The sequence below is a fragment of the Sceloporus undulatus genome, chromosome 5 (assembly GCF_019175285.1).
Source record: "Sceloporus undulatus isolate JIND9_A2432 ecotype Alabama chromosome 5, SceUnd_v1.1, whole genome shotgun sequence".
Lineage (NCBI taxonomy): Eukaryota > Metazoa > Chordata > Lepidosauria > Squamata > Phrynosomatidae > Sceloporus > Sceloporus undulatus.
Window position 1 is genome coordinate 81,802,236 of NC_056526.1, and position 19,728 is coordinate 81,821,963.

Here is a 19,728-nt window from a genome sequence, read left to right on the forward strand (position 1 = left end):
AATAAGAACAAAAGTCAAAAGCTGCTAATGTATTTGAATAATTCAGCTACCTTTTATGAAACTACTTCAAACCCAAACCAGAATTAAGCCTGTATTTGAAATATTTTCCAATTATGTGGGTGTCACGCATAGTGACTATTCCACTATAACAAAAATATTTAAGATAAAGTAGACAGAGGAATGATTCAGAATGAGAGTATATTTCCCCAGAGAACTGTCCTATTTTACTAATAAGCCACACTCCATTCCAAGGCACATTACATACACATCTCATATTGCATTCCTCCTTCTGTGCATGTTTTTTTTTAAAAAAAACATTTAAACCAAGGACGTGTTAAGAAAACTCCCCATATAAAACTATTACACAGGGGATGAAAACAATGGAGTAATAACTGTAGATACACAAAAATGTCATTTTCAAAATTACCTTTGGGGCAAGAGTTTAACACATCTAGACCTTCCAATCTAGGATGTTGGCACATTTACACAAGGATTGAAAAAGTTGAATTTTGGACTACAACTGTTACATTCCCTCGGCCAGCATAAGTACATACTGTATGTGCTGTTTAAGGGATTCACGGAGCTACAGACCAAAAAAAGGAACTGGGCATCTGCATTATATGAAAGTCCTAGATAAATATAACTCCTCAGAATATAGTCCAGAATGAGTAAATTTCAACAAAGAAAGTGGAACATACAGAGATGCTGTACTTCTTTCCAGTGCAGTCTCAAATGAAGGTAACATTTTACCAATCTACTATTCCTACAGGCAAATAAAGGAACACTCACACTATAAAGATATTTTGGGAGACCACAGGGATGAAGATAATGTGATATATTGTCTGTATATCCCATAGCAACCATTTAAGTATTTGTCATGCTGCCTGTACTACTCCTTGCTCCAAAAAGAAACAAAACCACTAAGTGGCCAACCAAATTTGGTAAAGAGGAACTATATTCCCATCTCCACTACTCAGTACTTTATTACACAAGTATCAAGCTAGCCTGAATCCACAGAACTCATTTGGAATTCACAGTCATCACAGGAGGGTGCTGCAAAGAGAACTGTTGCTACTTCTGGTTCAAGCAAAAGATTTATGGATAAGATGCCTGTTACTAGGCTCTTGCATGGAAAATTTCAGTTCATAACTGGACAGAGAATTCAGTTACTTCTGCAAGAAAAATGATGTTAGCATTTCTCAGTAAGCTTCAACACTTAAAAAAATTATTAGCCTCCATATGTATCACACAGAGGAAAAAATAGAGAAATGTGAGAGTTAACATCTTGTTCAATATGCCAAGAATACAAAACATTGAGAGAAATTAAAAGGCATTATCCCTAATAATATTTTTGTAAAACCAGGAGACATCTCAAAGTCCTTGTGCGTTCACTATCATTCTATTTCTCTTCGGGGGGAAATCATGAAAGGAAACAATATTATAATAATAAATAAAGGTTAATAATAATAATAATAATAATAATAATAATAATAATAATAATAATAATAAGACACCCAGCTTTGGTTTGCCACACAAACTAGAGTTGAAGTGCTCCATCCTTTCTCTTTTGCTCACTGCTGGCACATTTTCCTGTCTGTAAAAGGTAAAAAGTTGTTTCTTCCTCTTAACAAGACCATATTATCAAAAAAGATCATGAGGAAAAATGCAACATGGGGATAACCAGGGCCTGCTCACTCACTTCATTCTTGTGCATGGCTTTTTTCTTTGTTAAAACTCCAGTGGATTCTCTGGCTACCCAGCTGTGTCAGTCTCTTGCCCCTAAAACCTGTTCTCGAGCTCTCAAAATAAAGGTGACTGAGTAAATCTACAAAATGTAAGACACAATGCCCTTTGCTGTAACAGCTTGAATAGCATATAAAACAAGTTTCAGTCTATGCCTCAGAAACCACTGTCAATTTTACTCAAGCTGTCTTTCAAAAGAAATTACATCAAATTTCATTGTAAGGCATTATAGTATTTACAGCTCTAGTTCTCAAGTTAGACAATAGACTAATCATACCGCTTGACTAGCATATCTGACAATGTACAAGATAACAAGGCCCCCCAGAATATCAGATCCACTGACAAATTCAGGAATATGAATAGCCTATGAAATTCATTGGGTGACTTAGAGGTCTCTCATACATAGGGTCGCCAGCAGTTAACAACAAATGAAATTCATGGGGTCAATCTAAGTAGAGAGATGACTTTAATGCATATGCTCATACACATAAGTGGCTTATATTAGGGAAATGCTTAAATCTAAAGAGAAAAGCATCTTTGTTCCAAACATTTTACTACCTGAATGCAAACGAGAATTTAGACCAGTGGACTATGTATCCCTTTGAATGTCAACAAATATCTGATCAAAGGTAGGAAGAACACACAGAACTCCTATTTCTCCTTCAATTAAAAAGTAAAGAATATTTCTTGGATTTCATCTCTCTCTCTCTCTCTCTCAATGACAATTTCAGTACCTTAGCCATCCTACAGTCTTCTAATGGCTTTTTTTAAAAGAAAGCATTTCTCTCTCCATTTCCCTTCCCACTAATTACCAAAGCTGTATCTTACAACAAAGCCTCTGGCTCTCTCCCACATAGTCCATACACTCACAGCTTTTTGATCCTGCAGCGAAGTTATAATACTGCTTTTGTGACATTACGGTTATTACCAAGGCAACAGGCTGAAATCAAATAGTACTATGATTTCCTGGCAGGATCAAGGAGGAAGAAAAAACAACTGGACTATGAAAGTGTTTTTAATAACACCAGTGGCTTCAAAAGGCAAACAGGAAAGAATACAAAGATGCTGGTGAGGTACATTTCTCTAGATCAGGTGTGGGCAATTATACTGCTCCAGATACTTTTAATCCCTCGCCATTGGCTATGCAGCCTAGGTCTGATGAAGAGCTGTAGGCAGAACATGGGGATATTGTTAGCTCATTCATTCAATTTTAATTCAGCATCCATTTACACCACCGTGTTCGCTCCACTTTCTGCTCCATGAGTCATATTTTAATAAAAGCAGGGAGTGGTAATTGCACAGTAATGTAAGGATGCTGTTATGGAATCACCCGCACTCTCTGCCTGGAAGGGGAAGATGCACACACACCACATCCAAAAACAAATTTTCCAGCAAATTATCATCCGCCTGGCTCTGCTTTTGTATATTATCAGTCTTTAAACTTTTGTATATTTATTCTTTATTTACTCTTTCAACGTTTCCTGGACCGCATGGTTTCCCTTTGCAGTAATCCTTTGGAATTGCATTACAGTACTGCACTACTACTGTTTTCCTCCCAAAAAAATATTAAAATATTTTTTTAATGCTGGAAATCACAGAATGAATGTACTGTACAGTGCTTCTCTTGGGAACGCTTGGGTAACCTGGCATCCTCCCAGCCCAATCACTGGAAACAGTCTGGGTTTTCCTTCCTGTGAGTCCTTCCTTTTTCCAAGGAAGGAAAAATGAAACCATGCCCACCCCACACTCAGAATGTTCCCAATATTGCAACAGTGTGGAGTCATTCACACACAAAGTGGCTACTAAACCATAGTAGCATAATGGGGGTCATTAATGGGTTTTTTTTTCAAGTGAGAAAAGAATCTGTTTCCAAACAGCCCAACAGCAGTACAGCATGGTACAGCATCAAGAGAGCTATGTCATCCCGTGATAATCTCCAGACAAAGATGCGACTAATGTAGTCCAAAGAAACTACAACAGTGTTGTGTGATAAACTCCTCTGCCAGATACAATAAAACAGGAGGTTTCAAGAGACAAATGATTAGAATTGGAGGAAATGCATCATAAGGTCCTGTGCCGTCTCCTTCTAAGCTATTTGTGGCTCACTGACTGGAAAAAGAGAATACAGAGGTGAAGATCAATTGTGAGTGAATGGAGATATGGGACATGGGGGGGGGGGTTGTTTGCTCAGCAGGAGGCCCTTAAGCAATCATGGCCTTTTCAGAGTACCAGGCCCTTTATAGGTAAAAGCTAGTATTATGATTATTACTGACCTGTAAGAAAGTTGATGAGGTATTTCTGATTTATCAGTTGGAAGTGGCATTGGGACTAGAGATATGAAAGCCTGGGGAACAAAATGGAAAAATCCAGGAAAAAAGCTCCCTCCCCATTTTTTTCTGAAGACTTTTTACCCTAGAAAATTAGGGAGGAAATTACAGAATGTTTTCTTTTAGGATGATAAATAAAATGTTTATGATAAGTTGTTCACATACAGTATTTACTGCCCCAACATCATTTCAGGAAATAATGTATGAGGAAAATGTTTGTGTAAGAGCATGTACAGGATTGGACCACTACAGTCACTGACGTGGAAGGGAAAACTTTGTTTTCCTTAATGGCTTCAAAGTTTTCAAAAACTTTACATCTCTAATTGAGACCCTCTTCAATTCTCCTCCTCTGCTTTTTATTTATTTCTTTTTCTGTCTTTTTAAAAACTATTACTCTATGGGGTGAACTGCAATTACTGTAATCCCTTTAGTGTGCATTGATCACACATTGATGGGCACTTGGAAAATTAGTGGAAAAATTTTCCTCACTCACCCCCGCCCCCCAATTTCCTCCTCAGTTGACTTCTTCCTTCCACTCTTTTTCTCCATGCACTCCCACATTCTGCTTTTCAAATATGTTCTGCTTCAGTGCATCACACACTCTGATGGCCATCTGTCGGATATGCTTTGATTGAGAGTTCCTACATGGCAGGGGGTTGGACTGGATGGCCCCTGTGGTCTCTTCCAACTCCGTGATTCAATGATTATATGACTAGGCTGCCATACTGAGCTTTGTGGTCAGTCACTTATTCCTCTGCTTGCCATGATTGGTTCCTCGAAAATAAATAAACAGGCCATTCCTTACAAACCTTTAGCATCACTCTTTATTAGCCTTTAACAAACAAGGTATTTGAAGCACTATTAACTACTGTACATTTTTTTCATGGGAAAGAAAAAATGAAGAAAGATACAGGTTAGTAAAGAAATTTAAATTGAATAGGTAATATGATGAGATTGCATGCCTTATGACAACTTTTCCCAACCTGGCAGTTTCAAGACAGCTTGGACCTCACTATCTCAAAGCAAAAATAAGGTTTAGTAGTTCATTAGGGGGAAATTCCAAATTGGGGGGAAGGCACCCTTAAAATGACAAAAATAACACTTTTGGTGGAACCAGTAATAAAATGTGCCCTTGGGGTCAATTGTGACAACCTTCATAGCATTCTCTATGGAGAATGGCCTGCTCTGAAAAATTATGTTTTCAGTAACTAATTAAATAATGCTAACACAAATGACATGCAATCTTAATTATCTCTATTAATGGGTCCAAATTACTTTCCTATTTTCTAATGATTAATGGATTCATTTTCAAACCCAATATTCCAACCTCTACTTGTTAGCTAAAAACTTCTGGATAGTCACAGCTGCCTACTCCCAGTCTAGACCAACACTGTTGGGAGTCTACAAAGTTACAGAATTCTTTTATGGGTACTCTAAACTGTCTGGAGTGCAATGGTTAAGAAATAACAGTTTTCATGTTTAACCAAGCCGCATCTTCACTAAATTTGTAATAATCCATGTGACATCCGCTAACTTTGTTTACCTGTAACTGTGATTCTCCAAGTGCTGCCAAAGAATAAAGGCATTGGCCAAAGATGTCAAGTCGTCTGCTCTCCTCATCAACTGGGGCAGAGTGAGCTTTCCCTGAGGCTTTAGACATTGAAGGGGTAGAATCCATAGCGACTGAGGATGATACCAAGGGCATCAGTATCGATGCTGCCAATATTGAGGGCATTGTTATTGACGAAAGTTGTGAACTCCTTGAAATCTTCAGTATCCTCAGTAATTTTGATATGGGAACAAGAGTTAAAGGGTCTTTAGTGGTGGTTGAACATTCAGCCACTAACAAAGACTGCTCCAAAGAAAAAATGTTGAGGTGTTGAGCCTTTTTCCAAAGAGTCTGTGTTGTAAAAGAACAGGCTAAACAGCGCTCAACAATGTGGCCCTCTCCCAAACAGAAAAGACACTGAGAGTGCCCATCCGTGAGCACTATTTTATGCTGACAAGAGACACAAAACTTGAGATGTAGAGGCCATAAGAGAGAAAAAGAAAGAACGCCCAGATGGGAAAAAAGTCTTCTTTTTCTTGGTAGAAACGAAAGAACAAGAAAGAAAACTGAGGAAGAATAGCAAATTCTAATTGTACAAGAGGTACTCAACTCAAGAACGACCAAGATGAAATTACTCTTGCAGCAGACAAAAGAGAAGTGAAGATAAAGCTAGACTGGCGAGCTTAGACATGCTCATAATGGGAGTGGTCAGGACTCCCCACCAATCTGCTCAGCTTTAGAACTTCCAAATGGAGTCTCTGCACAGGCACAAAACCCTAATGTGTGAGGCACAGAGACCACAATGGAGAAGACAAAGGTTCCCCATTTCTGATGTAATGATTATACCAGTGTGCAAAAGCAAGAAGTGTTTTTAAAAGACCTACACATTTCTATAGTTACCTTAAAATATAATTAGTCCGGTTGTCTTATCTTTAATAACCTTTTCACCGTCACCCATGCTTTTTGGCCACAGAACTCTCATACTTAACTTATTTATTTATTTTATTAATTGGTTGTTGTTGTTGCTGTATACGTTCAAGTCATTTCCAACTTATCCTAAGGTGAATCTATCATGGGGATTTCTTGACAAGATTTGTTCAGAGGTTTGCCCTTGCCTTCCCCTGAGTCTGAGAGTATGTGACTTGCCCAAGGTCTACCAGTGGATTTCATGTCCAACCTGGGAATCAAACTCTGGTCTCCAAAGTCATAGTCCAATGCTCAAATCCACTATACCACGCTGGCTCCTCATACTAGACTACTGTCAATTACTTCAGACCTTGTTCCCATTAATGCAGTGAATCTGTGTTTGGACACAAAAAGCTCAGATTGTAGAAGTGGGCTCTACATGATACACCTTAATAGCGATCTTCATCATCATCATTATCACTATTGCAGAGAACATTTATCATCTGACCTTTTCTCAAGGAGCTTAGAGTACAGAGTATACACCCGCCATGGCCAATTTCATTCTCATTGTGATCACAATATGAAGAATGACAAGATGAGAAAGAATGACTAAATCATCAAGCAAACGTTGTGAGTCTGTGCAAGAGCAAACCACACTGTGCAACAGCAAACAAAATACATGTAATATTTTATTGACCCTAACACATGTTCAAATAAAAATTTCCTTTTTAAGGTTAAAAACTGAAAGCATGAAAAACATTACAAAATTTTATTAGGGATACTTAAAAAAACACATCTCCATGGGAAAATATGCATGGTATATAATGGAACTTGTGACTTTTTAAATGCATTGGGTTCAATAAACTATTACAGGCACTGGTTTCCCTTAGGATTCCCTTTGTTTATATCATCCCTGTCTTCACTTTTTGTCTTGTTTCAGTGGGGATTAGAATCCTGACCTTCCTGGTTCTAACCTGACACAAATTGCTCCATCAACTCTTCTACATCTGAATGTCAATAAAAGGCTAAGGCTCAAACTTCCAGACATGCTAGGCTTTTGTTTTGATAAGTGTGCAAGGATTTGTTTATTTTTTTTATGGTGCAGCACTCAGCTAGGTGATATCCCAAAAGAAGTTTGGCCAAAAAACTACCAACATAGTTTTACTACACCAGAGAGGACTAGGCCGAAAATGAGCAATAATCACCTTCTTGGCATAAACATTCATTGTGCAGATTTTAACAGCTCAGATAGCAAATTAAGAAACACCTAACCAAACTACAAGAGAAATATTATTAACAGGTCAGGGTATTGGGGTGGCCAGGTAGCAGACGGCTCTCTGGGTTTTCCATATTCCTTCATTCATTTGCAACAATGGTTTCTGAAGGGCATCTTGTTCTGTCAATCATACCTCAAGTAGTTTCAAGTTGAACAAATCCAATTTGCCAGAACTGCCCTCTGCCAATTGCTGAATCTTTTGTTTGATCTCTAGGTGTTTCCTTACACAACTCCTACATGGAGAGGTTTAAACTCAATAATCACTATCACATTTAGTGATAGACTATATTTTTCTACTTCATATCCTTTCGGTGGGCAGTTCAAAATCTGTGTTAGTGCAATTGGGTGCAACTGAATGATCACAAAAAACATTCAGCTTGAAAAACCTTGCATATCTCTTCATCAGACAAGATATTACAAAATACAGCTTGCTGATGGGGGAAGAATACAAGGGGGAAACTCAACTTCGATGCTGATGTTGGCATCAACAGGGTTTTAAGATGAAATGGAAGAGAAGATGGGTCTACAGACATTTAAATCAAAACTATGAGCTGATGTGATGGTTTCTGATTGCATACAGAAATGTGCCTAAGACCCTTGGGAAGAAGGAAGAAACAAAGAATGTTTGATGCTCTATTTTTGAAAATATAAAATCTAGTTAATAATCAGAATTGCCAGTGCTCTGGAATGCATGCAGGCAGGAAGCATGTATCATATTCACAAGAACACCTTAGAAAGTAATAGCAAACTGGCTGCCGAAGCTGATATTCAAGGTTATTCTAAACGTCCCAGGTTGCAATGAAAATAAATGACTCCCACCTGACTGCATTTGTGGGAAAGGTAAGAGTATGAGCTTTTTTTCACCAGCATGGCTGAGACCAATTGCTATTTGTTTCCACTTCTCCCAGAACTGCCTCCATCAGCTGCTATTCCAGCTGGTTATTATGCAGCTTCGTTATGTAACAAGAATGAAAGAATCTGCAACCAATTTGCTTATCTTCCTCTTCCTTCCTTTCCTTTTTCCCACTGCAATGTCTCTTAAATAGCAAGTAACCATAAAATATAAGCTGCCTTGAGTGCTTATAGAAAAGTGGTATATAAATGTAATAAAACAGAGCCACTTTTTCAGGAGGTGCACAAGGAAAAATCTTGTTTGTAATTGATAACATTTTCCCCTCATGCTCTACACACTGCATATAAGCCATTTGTGGTTCTTGCTGTTACCATGGTTCTTGCATTCAGAATATAGTCAACTGGAAAGCAGATGACAGAAGCCTAAATATTTGGAATGCACCAGGAGCAAGCCATTAAGTGTATGGGGTTATAAAATGTGTTGAAGGTTACCGCACAATGTCACATGCTGATATGAGTCATAACGTTTCAGCTGACAGAAAGTCAAACAGTTACAGTCATTTAATATTTAATGTATTGATACATTTCAAAAGCAATTTACACGGCAGAGATCACCACTACTTCAAAAAAAATTTTCTTGTGTAAAAGAAATTGGGTTTGTTTGTTTTTTGAAACACTGAAGTACACTTTAAAAAAATCTGAACAAGAATCAACTATCAAGGATGGTGCATTTCTAACACTTGGCTCCTAGAGATTTAGTAAATAAAGGTATCCCAGACCTGCTTTATTTTTTCAATGATTAAAACGTATTTACTGCAGAAACTACTGTTCCTCTCCCCCCAATACCGAATGACGTCCATTCTGTACCATCTACAAAAACTACTGCCTGGTAAGGATTGTGAGATCTAACATGTGCAAGTTTAGGATAAGCAACGTCAATTAATGACAACCATAGATCTTAACAGAGTTTCATTAAAGTTCTTTTAAAAAAGAGAGATTTGGATGTAATTCCAAGTGAGCTTTTAAAGGAACTTCAGAGTTTCACTGATTTGCAATATGCGCTCACTATATTTATTTCCACATGTTTAAAGTTAGACCATTCCACACCTTCCAAATCCCTGAGCTGCATATTAATAAGCACTTAGAAGGTGCATGGCAGGAAAAATGCTATTCACTTTTATCTGCGTTTAAGAAATTAAATTATCATATACATTTTTAGCTTAAATTTAAGGCAGACAGCCACAGATTAAGTGCTTCCAAAATATCATCTGTCAAATATTCAAAGAAATATAGGACTATTTCAAGCTATGTGCTTAAATAACTTTCAGAATCTCATTAAAATGGTGGAAGGATGGGGAGGCTAAACTGCTGAAGTCATGAAGTCTGCATGATCAGAATCTTAAGATGGAATGGAAGAAATGGTGACTTAAATGAATCAGGGTCTAATACATGTTATGCAGGTCTTGGACTGCTGGAACTAGAACACAAAGCTAACTCCCCAGTTGGATTTTTCTCCAACCATAGGTGAAACACAAAGATTACTTGCTATGAAGGGGATGAAAGTAAAGCAAAACACATAGCAATTTTATAATAGCAAGGCTGGGTATTAATTATGGGTGGTATATTAGGTTTAAGTTTGCACAGCAAATAGAAAACAAATTACACAATGTTTCAACGCAGGTCTCTCTACACTTGATTTGAATCTAGATAGACCAGGCAAGTGGCAGTTTGGTCCATTGTTCAGTTTAAAACAACCAGATGCCTTCAAGACAAGTTTACAAGTACAGAATGGAGGCAACAGGTTTTACCTGTTTGACCCAGAGATTTGCTGGTAATAACATAGTGCATCTGTTTTAACCTAATATCCACAAATAGACCTAAGCACAAGAAATATTGTCAATATTTTTTCAAGTTATGCTAGCAAGCAGCTCTTGCAACATGGTGAAATATTTGTTGAGAACAAACCTATTTTCTACCATCCGTTGCTAATCATTTGTTGGGACTGACTTCCAATGAGAGAGGGCATGTAAATAAAAATCAATATTTACTTCACACCATTGATTATTTTATCTGTTGTAGCCTTATAAAAAACTAACTTTTCCAGCAGCTAAAAGTGCAGATATTGTTAAGGAACATGGAATAATATTTTGATGAAGTTGGTTCTTGCTTCTTTGACACCCCTTTTGAAACGAGAGTTCTATGGCATCACATTTGAAATGAACTGATTAGATCTGAACACCATTTTGCCTGGACAATATTTCCTTTTTCAGCAACTTATCTAACAAATCACAAGATCGATCTCCTGTGTAATCTTAAAGAACGCAAATCCCAGTATAACATCAATTTCTGCAATATGTATTTGTTATATTGAAATTACTTGGTTATTTAGCTGACCAGTCAGTCGATTCAAAAAATCCTTTTGATGTCCTCTACATATTGTTTGAGACATTTCCACCTTCTCGGGGAAACAAATTTGGTTACATCATCATTTACCCCAATTTCAGATCATTTTAGAATCAGCACCTTCTACTTTACAGCCTATATGCCACAGTGATTATCCTCTTCTGGGCCACCACAGCCCTTTGCTTCTCCATCTACCGTCACACTTTGCCATTATCGAACAGTTGATCTAAATTAACACCTTGCTAAGTCTTCCCTCTTTCTACACCATTTCAGTTTCTCTCTTTATCTTCTGCTCTGCACTACTCCACAATGGGAGCAGCATGCACGATGCTCATTGTCCTAGAAATTCAACCATCAAGAAAGTCTTGGATGCAGAGGACCACATTTCATGCATTGCTGGGTGAAACACACTAGAAGAACTAGTACCAACTCTACCATGAATCGCCTATATTGGAGATATAAACAAAATCTTTTGTACAGCACAAATGATATCACAGGCACTCTCTTTCACAGGAACAACAGCAAAGGAAGGAAGCTTTATACAGACTGAAAATGACATCAACATGCACTGAGTCTCAATCTACTTATAAATACAGCCGTGATTAAAGGTATTTTAAATTAAATGAAAGGGATTATGTGATGGCTCCCCCCCTCCCCTTTGACATATTTTCTCTCTGGCATACTGTATAAACTGATGTATAAGTCTAGAAATTTTAGTCAAAAAATTAACCCCAAAAACCTAGGTCAAATTATCATGGGGTCAATATAAGTGCTGTACTTTAACTCATACAAAAAGAGGAACCATCCTTTTCTCAGAGTGGCAAAAGGTGAGAGTTTAGTCGCTCCTGGAAGCACCTAAAAGAAACACCAACCCCTCTTTCTGCCACGGAGCTACCCTCTGACCTTTTTGAATGCCTGGGTAAAAATGGCAGCTCTTTGCCACTTCTCCTTTAAGGGGTGCTGAGAGGATATGGCCTTTGAAGGATTTGAATAAGACATCTGTGCATGTTCATCATCTTTTCTGGGTTAAAATCAGGCAAAGTTACCACATTAACATTAAAGGTTATAATCACCGCTAACGTAATTGTCATTTTCTTTGCTTTGTCTTTTCATCCTTATTGATATGTGTACATTTCCTTACACACACACACACACCCCCCCCCGAGCCTAATCGCACAGCCACCATTTACAAGAATTCCCTCCTCATCCACCCAGCCTTCAGGTTGTCATGCCTGCTGGAATTGTATAAATTCTTTAGGATTGTTTTCTTTCACTCCATTTACATCCTTAGTTACATGCCCCTAAGTTTTACCCTCAACCTATCGACAGGTCATTATCAAAATCTATAATTCTGCCCCACAGGCCTGCCCTTGACTTATACATGAGGTTGATTTATAGTTGAGTATATACAATATATATTGTTAGCTATACCAGCTTGTAAATGAACTTTTTTTGATAATGAAAGCTTCTTTGTTTAACATTAATGCATTGAAATTGTACTATTTCTGTTCTTGAAGGAGATTTGAATTGTACAAGAAACTGTGGATTCGAAGGCTTTCATGACCGGCTTCCATAGTTTTTTGTTTCTATGTGCAACAAACTGTTATATTTTTATTTTCTTAATAACATGACAATAGAGCATCTATGAACAGGTTAAGATTTAAATTTAATTCATAATTTGCATCATATTCAAGCCATAAACCCAAAAAAACCAAAAGATAATGCGTATTTTAAAAAGCAGCTGCAAACAGTCTGAAAGTGTATGTCGTGCAGACCTAAAATCAGAGACAATAAACCACAGTTGACTGCATCCATGCCAAAACCTCCCAAGCATTAATATGCTAGCTCTGAATCTATAGTCACCCAAGTCTTGAGCAAAACAGCCAGGCACAGTAAAACATCTTCTCAATTGTTTTTAAAGGAAGTAATACAGCTTGTGATGTGCATGCAATATTATAGAACAAACATTTTACTGAAAGTTTATTTGTATGTACTCTTTGTGTATATGCAGACGACTGAAAGGGATTTCTAAACCTGTTTATCTTTTGCTGAACTTAAAGTACAATGTAATATTGAAAAAGTTTTTTTAAAAAATGATACATACATGACTGTATTAATACCTGCCAGTTGTTGGAACATTTGTAGACTACAGCCCACAATCAACTCTCTTCGAGTTGGAGGATAGGTCAGCATTCTGTAGATCACAGGTCCAGCTTCAAATAAACAAACAAAATGAAATTTATTAATCTATCAGTTCAGTATTTCCCCTTATGGCAATATTGACATCTCCATGTACATTTGAACAAACCCCACTTATCTGGCATATCTCCACTGTGGTTAGCAGTTGAAACGCAAGACAAATAGCTACTTAGCACAGATCAGAAATATTTTGAAATTATACAGATTTGGGACTTCAACTGATGAAATACAATGGTTAATTTCTTTGGAAGACCAAACGGTTCACATTTCAAGTTAGCAAGAGGTGCAACAAGATTACCAAGCATGATCCCATGAGCCATTAGTCCCATCGAATTCACACCACAAATGAAATTATGCACAGCTTACTTACACAGAGCTGGGAACAAACCTGTTAAATTACTGAGTCACTAGACGTCTCTTGCAATTTCCCCAACTCACTAGATTCCTTATTAATGCTGAAAAATGTGGTCTCATTAATTAGGTTGTTAGAATTTCTTAGAGGGAGTGCTTCATATTCTGTTACATTTAGTAAAACAGGAAGCCTACTACCTCAGGAGAAAAAATATTGCAATAGGAGGAAATGCATCATATTGCTGTTTTAGGTATGTTAATCTACCAGTATGTGATTTCTTTGGAAATATAGCAGGGAAGGAGACAAAGCTTTCTGAGGCCTAGGTCAGAGCAGAGGAGCTGGGCTTGTAGAGCAGAATAACAACTGAGTCTGGGGATGCATCTACACTGTGAAAATAATGCATCTTGATGCCACTTTAGGTGCTGTAGCTCGATCCCATGGAATCCTGGTATTTATAGTTTAACAAGTTCTTTAGCCTTCTCTGACAAAGCATGCTGGTGCCTCACAAGACTACAAATCCCAAGATTCTGCAGAATGCTGTCATGGCAATTAGTGGTGTCAAATGGAATTATTTCTACAGAGTAGAGATACACTCTGGGAAAGAAAAAAGAAAAAGTGAGTTTTAAAAGGAATGGGGTGAGGGAGTGATTTCTTTGCTTAGGAGGAAGACACATACACCTGCACAGGTCTGTATATTCTGGACTGGTTTCTATTGTACATTATGATATGTTATAATAGTCAATAATATATATTATGTATTGTATTGCAATGATATGATATAATATATAATCTTGTTTAATATTATTTGGGTTGAGTTGCAGTGAATCCTTTAGGAATCTTGCTCACAGTGTTATTCACTTGGTGATTAAATGAAAAGTTTTCATAACACTCATCCCCATATCTTTCTTTCTTGGCTTTTCCTACTCGTTCCTCCCACTTACCATTCTGTTTTTTACCACCCACTCTCCTCCTCCTTTTTATCTATCCCCCTTTAATTTTACAATTTATGTAAGATAGGTACAGAGAACAGTGGGCTTTTAAAATATCTGATCATTAAAACTGAAGATGTCACAGATTATATTTTGGTTCCCTGGCTCCTGCATGCAACACATGTTGCTCTATCACTGATACTTCTTGATATTAAAATATTTAAGGCAAAAACAGAGGAATAAAAATCAGTAATATGAGTTAGAATCCAATATGAGTTAGCTGCCACACTGCAGAATTAATGCAGCTTGACACCACTGTCATGGCTCCATTCTATGGAATCCTGGGATCTGTAGTTTGTTGTGGCACCAGAGCTCTCTGACAGAGAAGGCTAAACATTTTACAGAACTACAAATCTCAGAATTCCATAGCAATGAACCATGGCTATTAAAGCTGCATCAAGCTGCATTAATTCTGCAGGGTAGATGTAGCCCAGATGTAACAATATATGCTTTTTCCTATGTACTTTTCACCATTATTATATTAATATTGATGTTAAAGAAGAATTTATAAATCAGGAAATAAATTTTGGGTGTGTTTTTTTTAATCCTTGAAGGCACAATAAGAGATCTAAATCTGAAGGACAGGCCTAAATCTAAATCACTAGAATAGACAAAATGAATTAAATGCTGATTTACTGTTATGTAAATCCCATTTATTCAATGGTTGTGCTCTATTGGGACTAACAACTGGACTAAGAAAACTGAATTCCATCTACAATCAAATACAGGATATGATGCAAGTCATGGGAGGGTCAAATGCCATATGTAGGCAATTGTCAGCTGTTATTTAAAAGCACTGGTTTGCTCTGGCAATGTCTATGGGACGCACAAAAGGTCAGTTCACAGCTTTAAATCTAAGCAGCTCAACTTTAAAACCAAATTTAGCTTATGGTCTATTTTACCACTGGGAGCAATTTACTTCACAACTACAATTTTATTCTGTCTAAGCAGAACCCATGATGTATTGCCATGCTTGCAACCAATTTATCACTGAATGAAATCCAATGAAGATCCTACAAAAGAAGGAGAGCAGAACTATTAAGCCAAATTGAGCAGGAGTCAGAAGAACTCTGGACAGAAGACAAGGATATTGTCAGGAAAGAAGGCAAAAAGACACTACCTGCAGCCAAAAGAGGAGACTCTTCAAGAAGTTAAGGACAGACAAGAAACAATAATAAAAGAAATAGAGTCAGGTCTCTGAATGCAATTGTTCAGTGAACTACTATAATATTCAATGTAAAGAAATAGAAGATGACAACAAAAAGGGGAAAATAAGAGACCTCTTCCTGATGAGGAATCTGTACTTAGGATAAAAGACAACTGTAAGAACAGAATATGGGGGAAAGAAATGGTTCCCAATTGGCAAAGGAGTCAGACAAGGTTGCATTTTTATCACCCTATCTGTTCAACTTGTATGCAGAAAATATCATATGTAGATCAGTTTAGATACAGAAGAAGGAGGGGTGAAGATAGGAGGAAAGAACATCAACAATATAAGATATACAAATGACACCATACTATTAGAAGAAAGCATCACAGACTTAGACCAATCATTAAAGAATGACAAAGAAGAAAGTGCAAAGGCAGGCCTAATGTTAAACATAAAGAAAACAAAAATAATGACCATGGAGGATTTACATAAATTCAACCTAGATAATGAGGAAACTGAAATAAAGATTTCCTATACCTTGGATCAAACATTGATCAGAACAGAGACTGCAGTCAGGAAATCAGAAGAAGATTAGGAATGGGAAAGGCAGCTATGAAAGAATTAGACAAAATCCTGAAGTGTAAAGATATACAGCTGAACACTAAAGTTAGAATCGTCCAAGCCATTGTATTCCCCATTACCATGTACAGATGTGAGAGCTGGACAGTGAAGAAAGCAGATAAGAAGAAAATTAATTCATTTGAGATGTAGTGCTGGAAAAGTCCTGAGGATACCATGGACAGCTAAAAAGAGAAACAAATGGGTCCTAGAATAAATCAAGCCTGAACTCTCCTAGGAAGCCAAGATGACTAAATTCAGGTCGTACCTCAGTTGGATCATGAGAAGGCACGGCTTGTTAGAAAAGACAATGATGCTGGAGAAAATAGAGGGCAGTAGAAAAGAGAGGAAGATTGCATGCCAGATGGATAGACTCAATCAGGGAGACCACGGGTCTGAGTCTACAGGATCTGAGCAGAGAGGTAGAGGATAGGAGGGCTTGGAGATGTCTCATTCACAGAGTCGCCAAAGGCAGTTAACAACAACAACTTCCACAAGATATGTGAAGTCACTGGCATCACCAGGTTTAGTGTTATTCAGTGTGTGTGTGGGGAGAGCTGCCCCATCCTCATCTCCCAGTGCTTTGCTCACCTGCTGCCTCCGCTGCCTCCCCAGGGACAGAGTCAGGCTGGTGATGAAGCCATGAGAGGCACGGTCACTCCATCTCCACCCTCACTACCTTTTCAGCACTCGCCCCGGGGCCAGCAACGAAGCCACGAGGGGTGTGCTTGCCCCTCCACTGTCCTCCCTGCAGCCTTGGCTCCTTTCCTGGGGATAGAGCAGGGCAGGCAACAAAGCCATGATGGGCATGCCCACCTCCTTGCTGCCCTTGCCACCAAGGCTCCCTCCCCCAGGGACATGTTTAGAAAGGCATTATTTAATTTTGTGACTGCTGTTATACATGACTCATTGGAAAAGACAATAATACTAGGAAGGGTAGAGGGCAATTGAAAGAGAGGAAGATCACATATCAGATGGTTGGTTCAATCCAAGAGGCCAAGGGCATGAGCCTGCAGGACCTGAACAAAGCAGTGCAGGATAAGGATCCTTGAAGATATCTCATTCATAGGGTTGCCATGAGTTGAAGTCAACTTGAAGTCAGTTAACAGCAACAACAATTATGCAGTTTCATTGCTAATAATAATAATACTTAACACATTTAGAATGCTTTTCAGCATACAGATAACTTTCCCTGCATTAGCTCAGTAAATGTTACACCAACCCTAAGGGTGAATCCGGTTGGCATGTTTGGTCTTATTTTTCAGATGGGATGTGGGCACAAAACTGAACATATGTGCAATTAGGTTATTTTAGACTCTGTGCTTAACAGTTGCGTGGGTGAGCTTTGCAGTCATTAACGTGTTTTAATACATTAGCTTTTTTAAAAATTGCCATTAGAAGTGTTCGATTTAAGATTTGGCTGGCATGGTTTTTATGGTATGATAAATCTAAGGCAACTGCTGATTTTAATAATCAATATGTCAGGAAATCACTGTTGAAAATATGGATTAAATAGTGTAGCAAACTAGCTTTTGATCTAAAACACCTTTATGGGTAGAACCCCATGAAGTCTTGTATACAAGAGAAAATAAAATAAAAGATAAATAGATTACGTACTGAGAACTGTTGAAATTATAAAACAGACAAATTAACATCAAAACTCTAGAAAAACTGGAAATACAGGGTATTAATTTGCAATGGTACTTTTATAGGCATTTATTTGCAGGGTTTAAAATAGATAAGAAGTTATTTGGTTTTGAAATGACAAAATCAGAATTTGAATTACAATTGTGCTCAAATTATGAAAAACTGATAGAGAAAATGTACATACGTTATTATTGAAAATGGAAGTGAAGGATGAACAAGTGAAATACTTGTTAACTATGCACAAAAATACTGGTCATGATACAGATGCATCAGTGGGGGAATATGTGGGGAAAAGGGGATTAAAGTTTACTTTATGTTATGACTTTAAAGAAAATTGTTATATCGTGATGTACCATTGGTATTTAACTCCAGAAAGTATTAATAAAATGTATAAAAGTTCTTCAAATATTTGTTGGAAATGTAAAAAGAAAGAAGGGACATTTTATCATATGTGATAAACTTCTGAGATTGTGTGTGTGTGTGTGTGTAGGGTTCAATACATGGTATAATGGAAGACATTATAGAACTAAAATTCCAATTAAAACAAACCTTTTTTTAACCCAATGAGAATTTAGAGAAGCAACATGGAATAATCATGTGTTATATGATAACAGTAGCAAATTGGTCTGCACACAGAAATGGAAAGAACTGAGTCCCAAGAAAGCAAGGTTGGCTGTTAAAATTATATGAACAGGCAGAAATGGATAGACTACTTTAATTAAAGAAAAAACTTTAGATTTGTTTTTTAAAAACTGAGAAATTGTAAAGTTCATGAAGAACTTGAGTAATGTATTGGTTTTAGGACTTAAAATATAATAGAATTATTAAAGAAAGGGGTGATTTAAGAGTAGTTATTGTCAATACTCTTATCAAGCTGTTCAGCAAAGCCAGAGTGGTGTAGTTTGGGTGTTGGACTACGAGTCTGGAGTCCAGGGTTTAATTCCCAGCTTGGCAATGAAACCCACTGAGTGACCCTGGGCAAGTCACATGCTCTCAGCCTCAAGGGAAGGCAATGGCAATCCTCTTCTGAACAAATCTTGCCAAGAAAACCCCAGAATAGAATAGCTAAAGTCGGAAATGACTTGAAGGCACACAACCACAACTGTTTAGTATTAGATGGAGCAAGAATGAGAGATAATTATAGCCATAAATTGGCAAGTTGGAAGCCACATGATTCCCTACTGTGTACTTTTTCTTTTCATTAGTTTTAGAGGATGTTGTAGTTAGATTGAGATGGGGGTTTATTTGTTTGTTATCCTTGTATATTGTTTTATGTTAACACTGTTTGATGTGAATGAAAATATTCATTTTAAAAAGTTTGAAACTCTTTCTTGGTTCATTCAGCTCGCTTAATCTGTTTGTGCCTGGGACATGCTGCCACTCTCTGGCTCTGGAAATTTCCCCTGCTCTAAAATAGTTGCCAATCGTTTTTGTTATTGTCGCTGTGCATTTGCTTCAATAGTCGGTGTGACTCTTAGGCATTCCTCAGGGTCTCAATACCTGAACATCTGTTCTAGCCCTGAAATGGTTGTTTGCAACTTTTTCTTGGGCATGTTACACGTGTCTGGGTCTAACAACCATCTTGCTCTGATAGAGACAACTGCGACACTTTTTTTCTGACATCTGTAGAAAATTAAGAGAATGTTGACTTCATTGTCTCAAGCAGAAGCAGAATCGCAAACTCGATAGAATCCCCATTCTTAAGAAAGCTATATTT

General features: G+C 37.5%; 1 protein-coding gene across 2 annotated transcripts in view; it reads right to left on the minus strand.

Moving 5' to 3' along the window:
* The window catches only part of SLC2A13 (solute carrier family 2 member 13), a 131,169-nt gene that overhangs the window by 56,392 nt on the left and 55,049 nt on the right, over positions 1-19,728 (minus strand). For both annotated transcript variants that reach the window (XM_042467468.1, XM_042467466.1), the window contains one exon: positions 13,161-13,269. In XM_042467468.1, the coding sequence (XP_042323402.1) occupies positions 13,161-13,269 (109 nt within the window). The remainder of the gene's footprint in view (positions 1-13,160; positions 13,270-19,728) is intronic.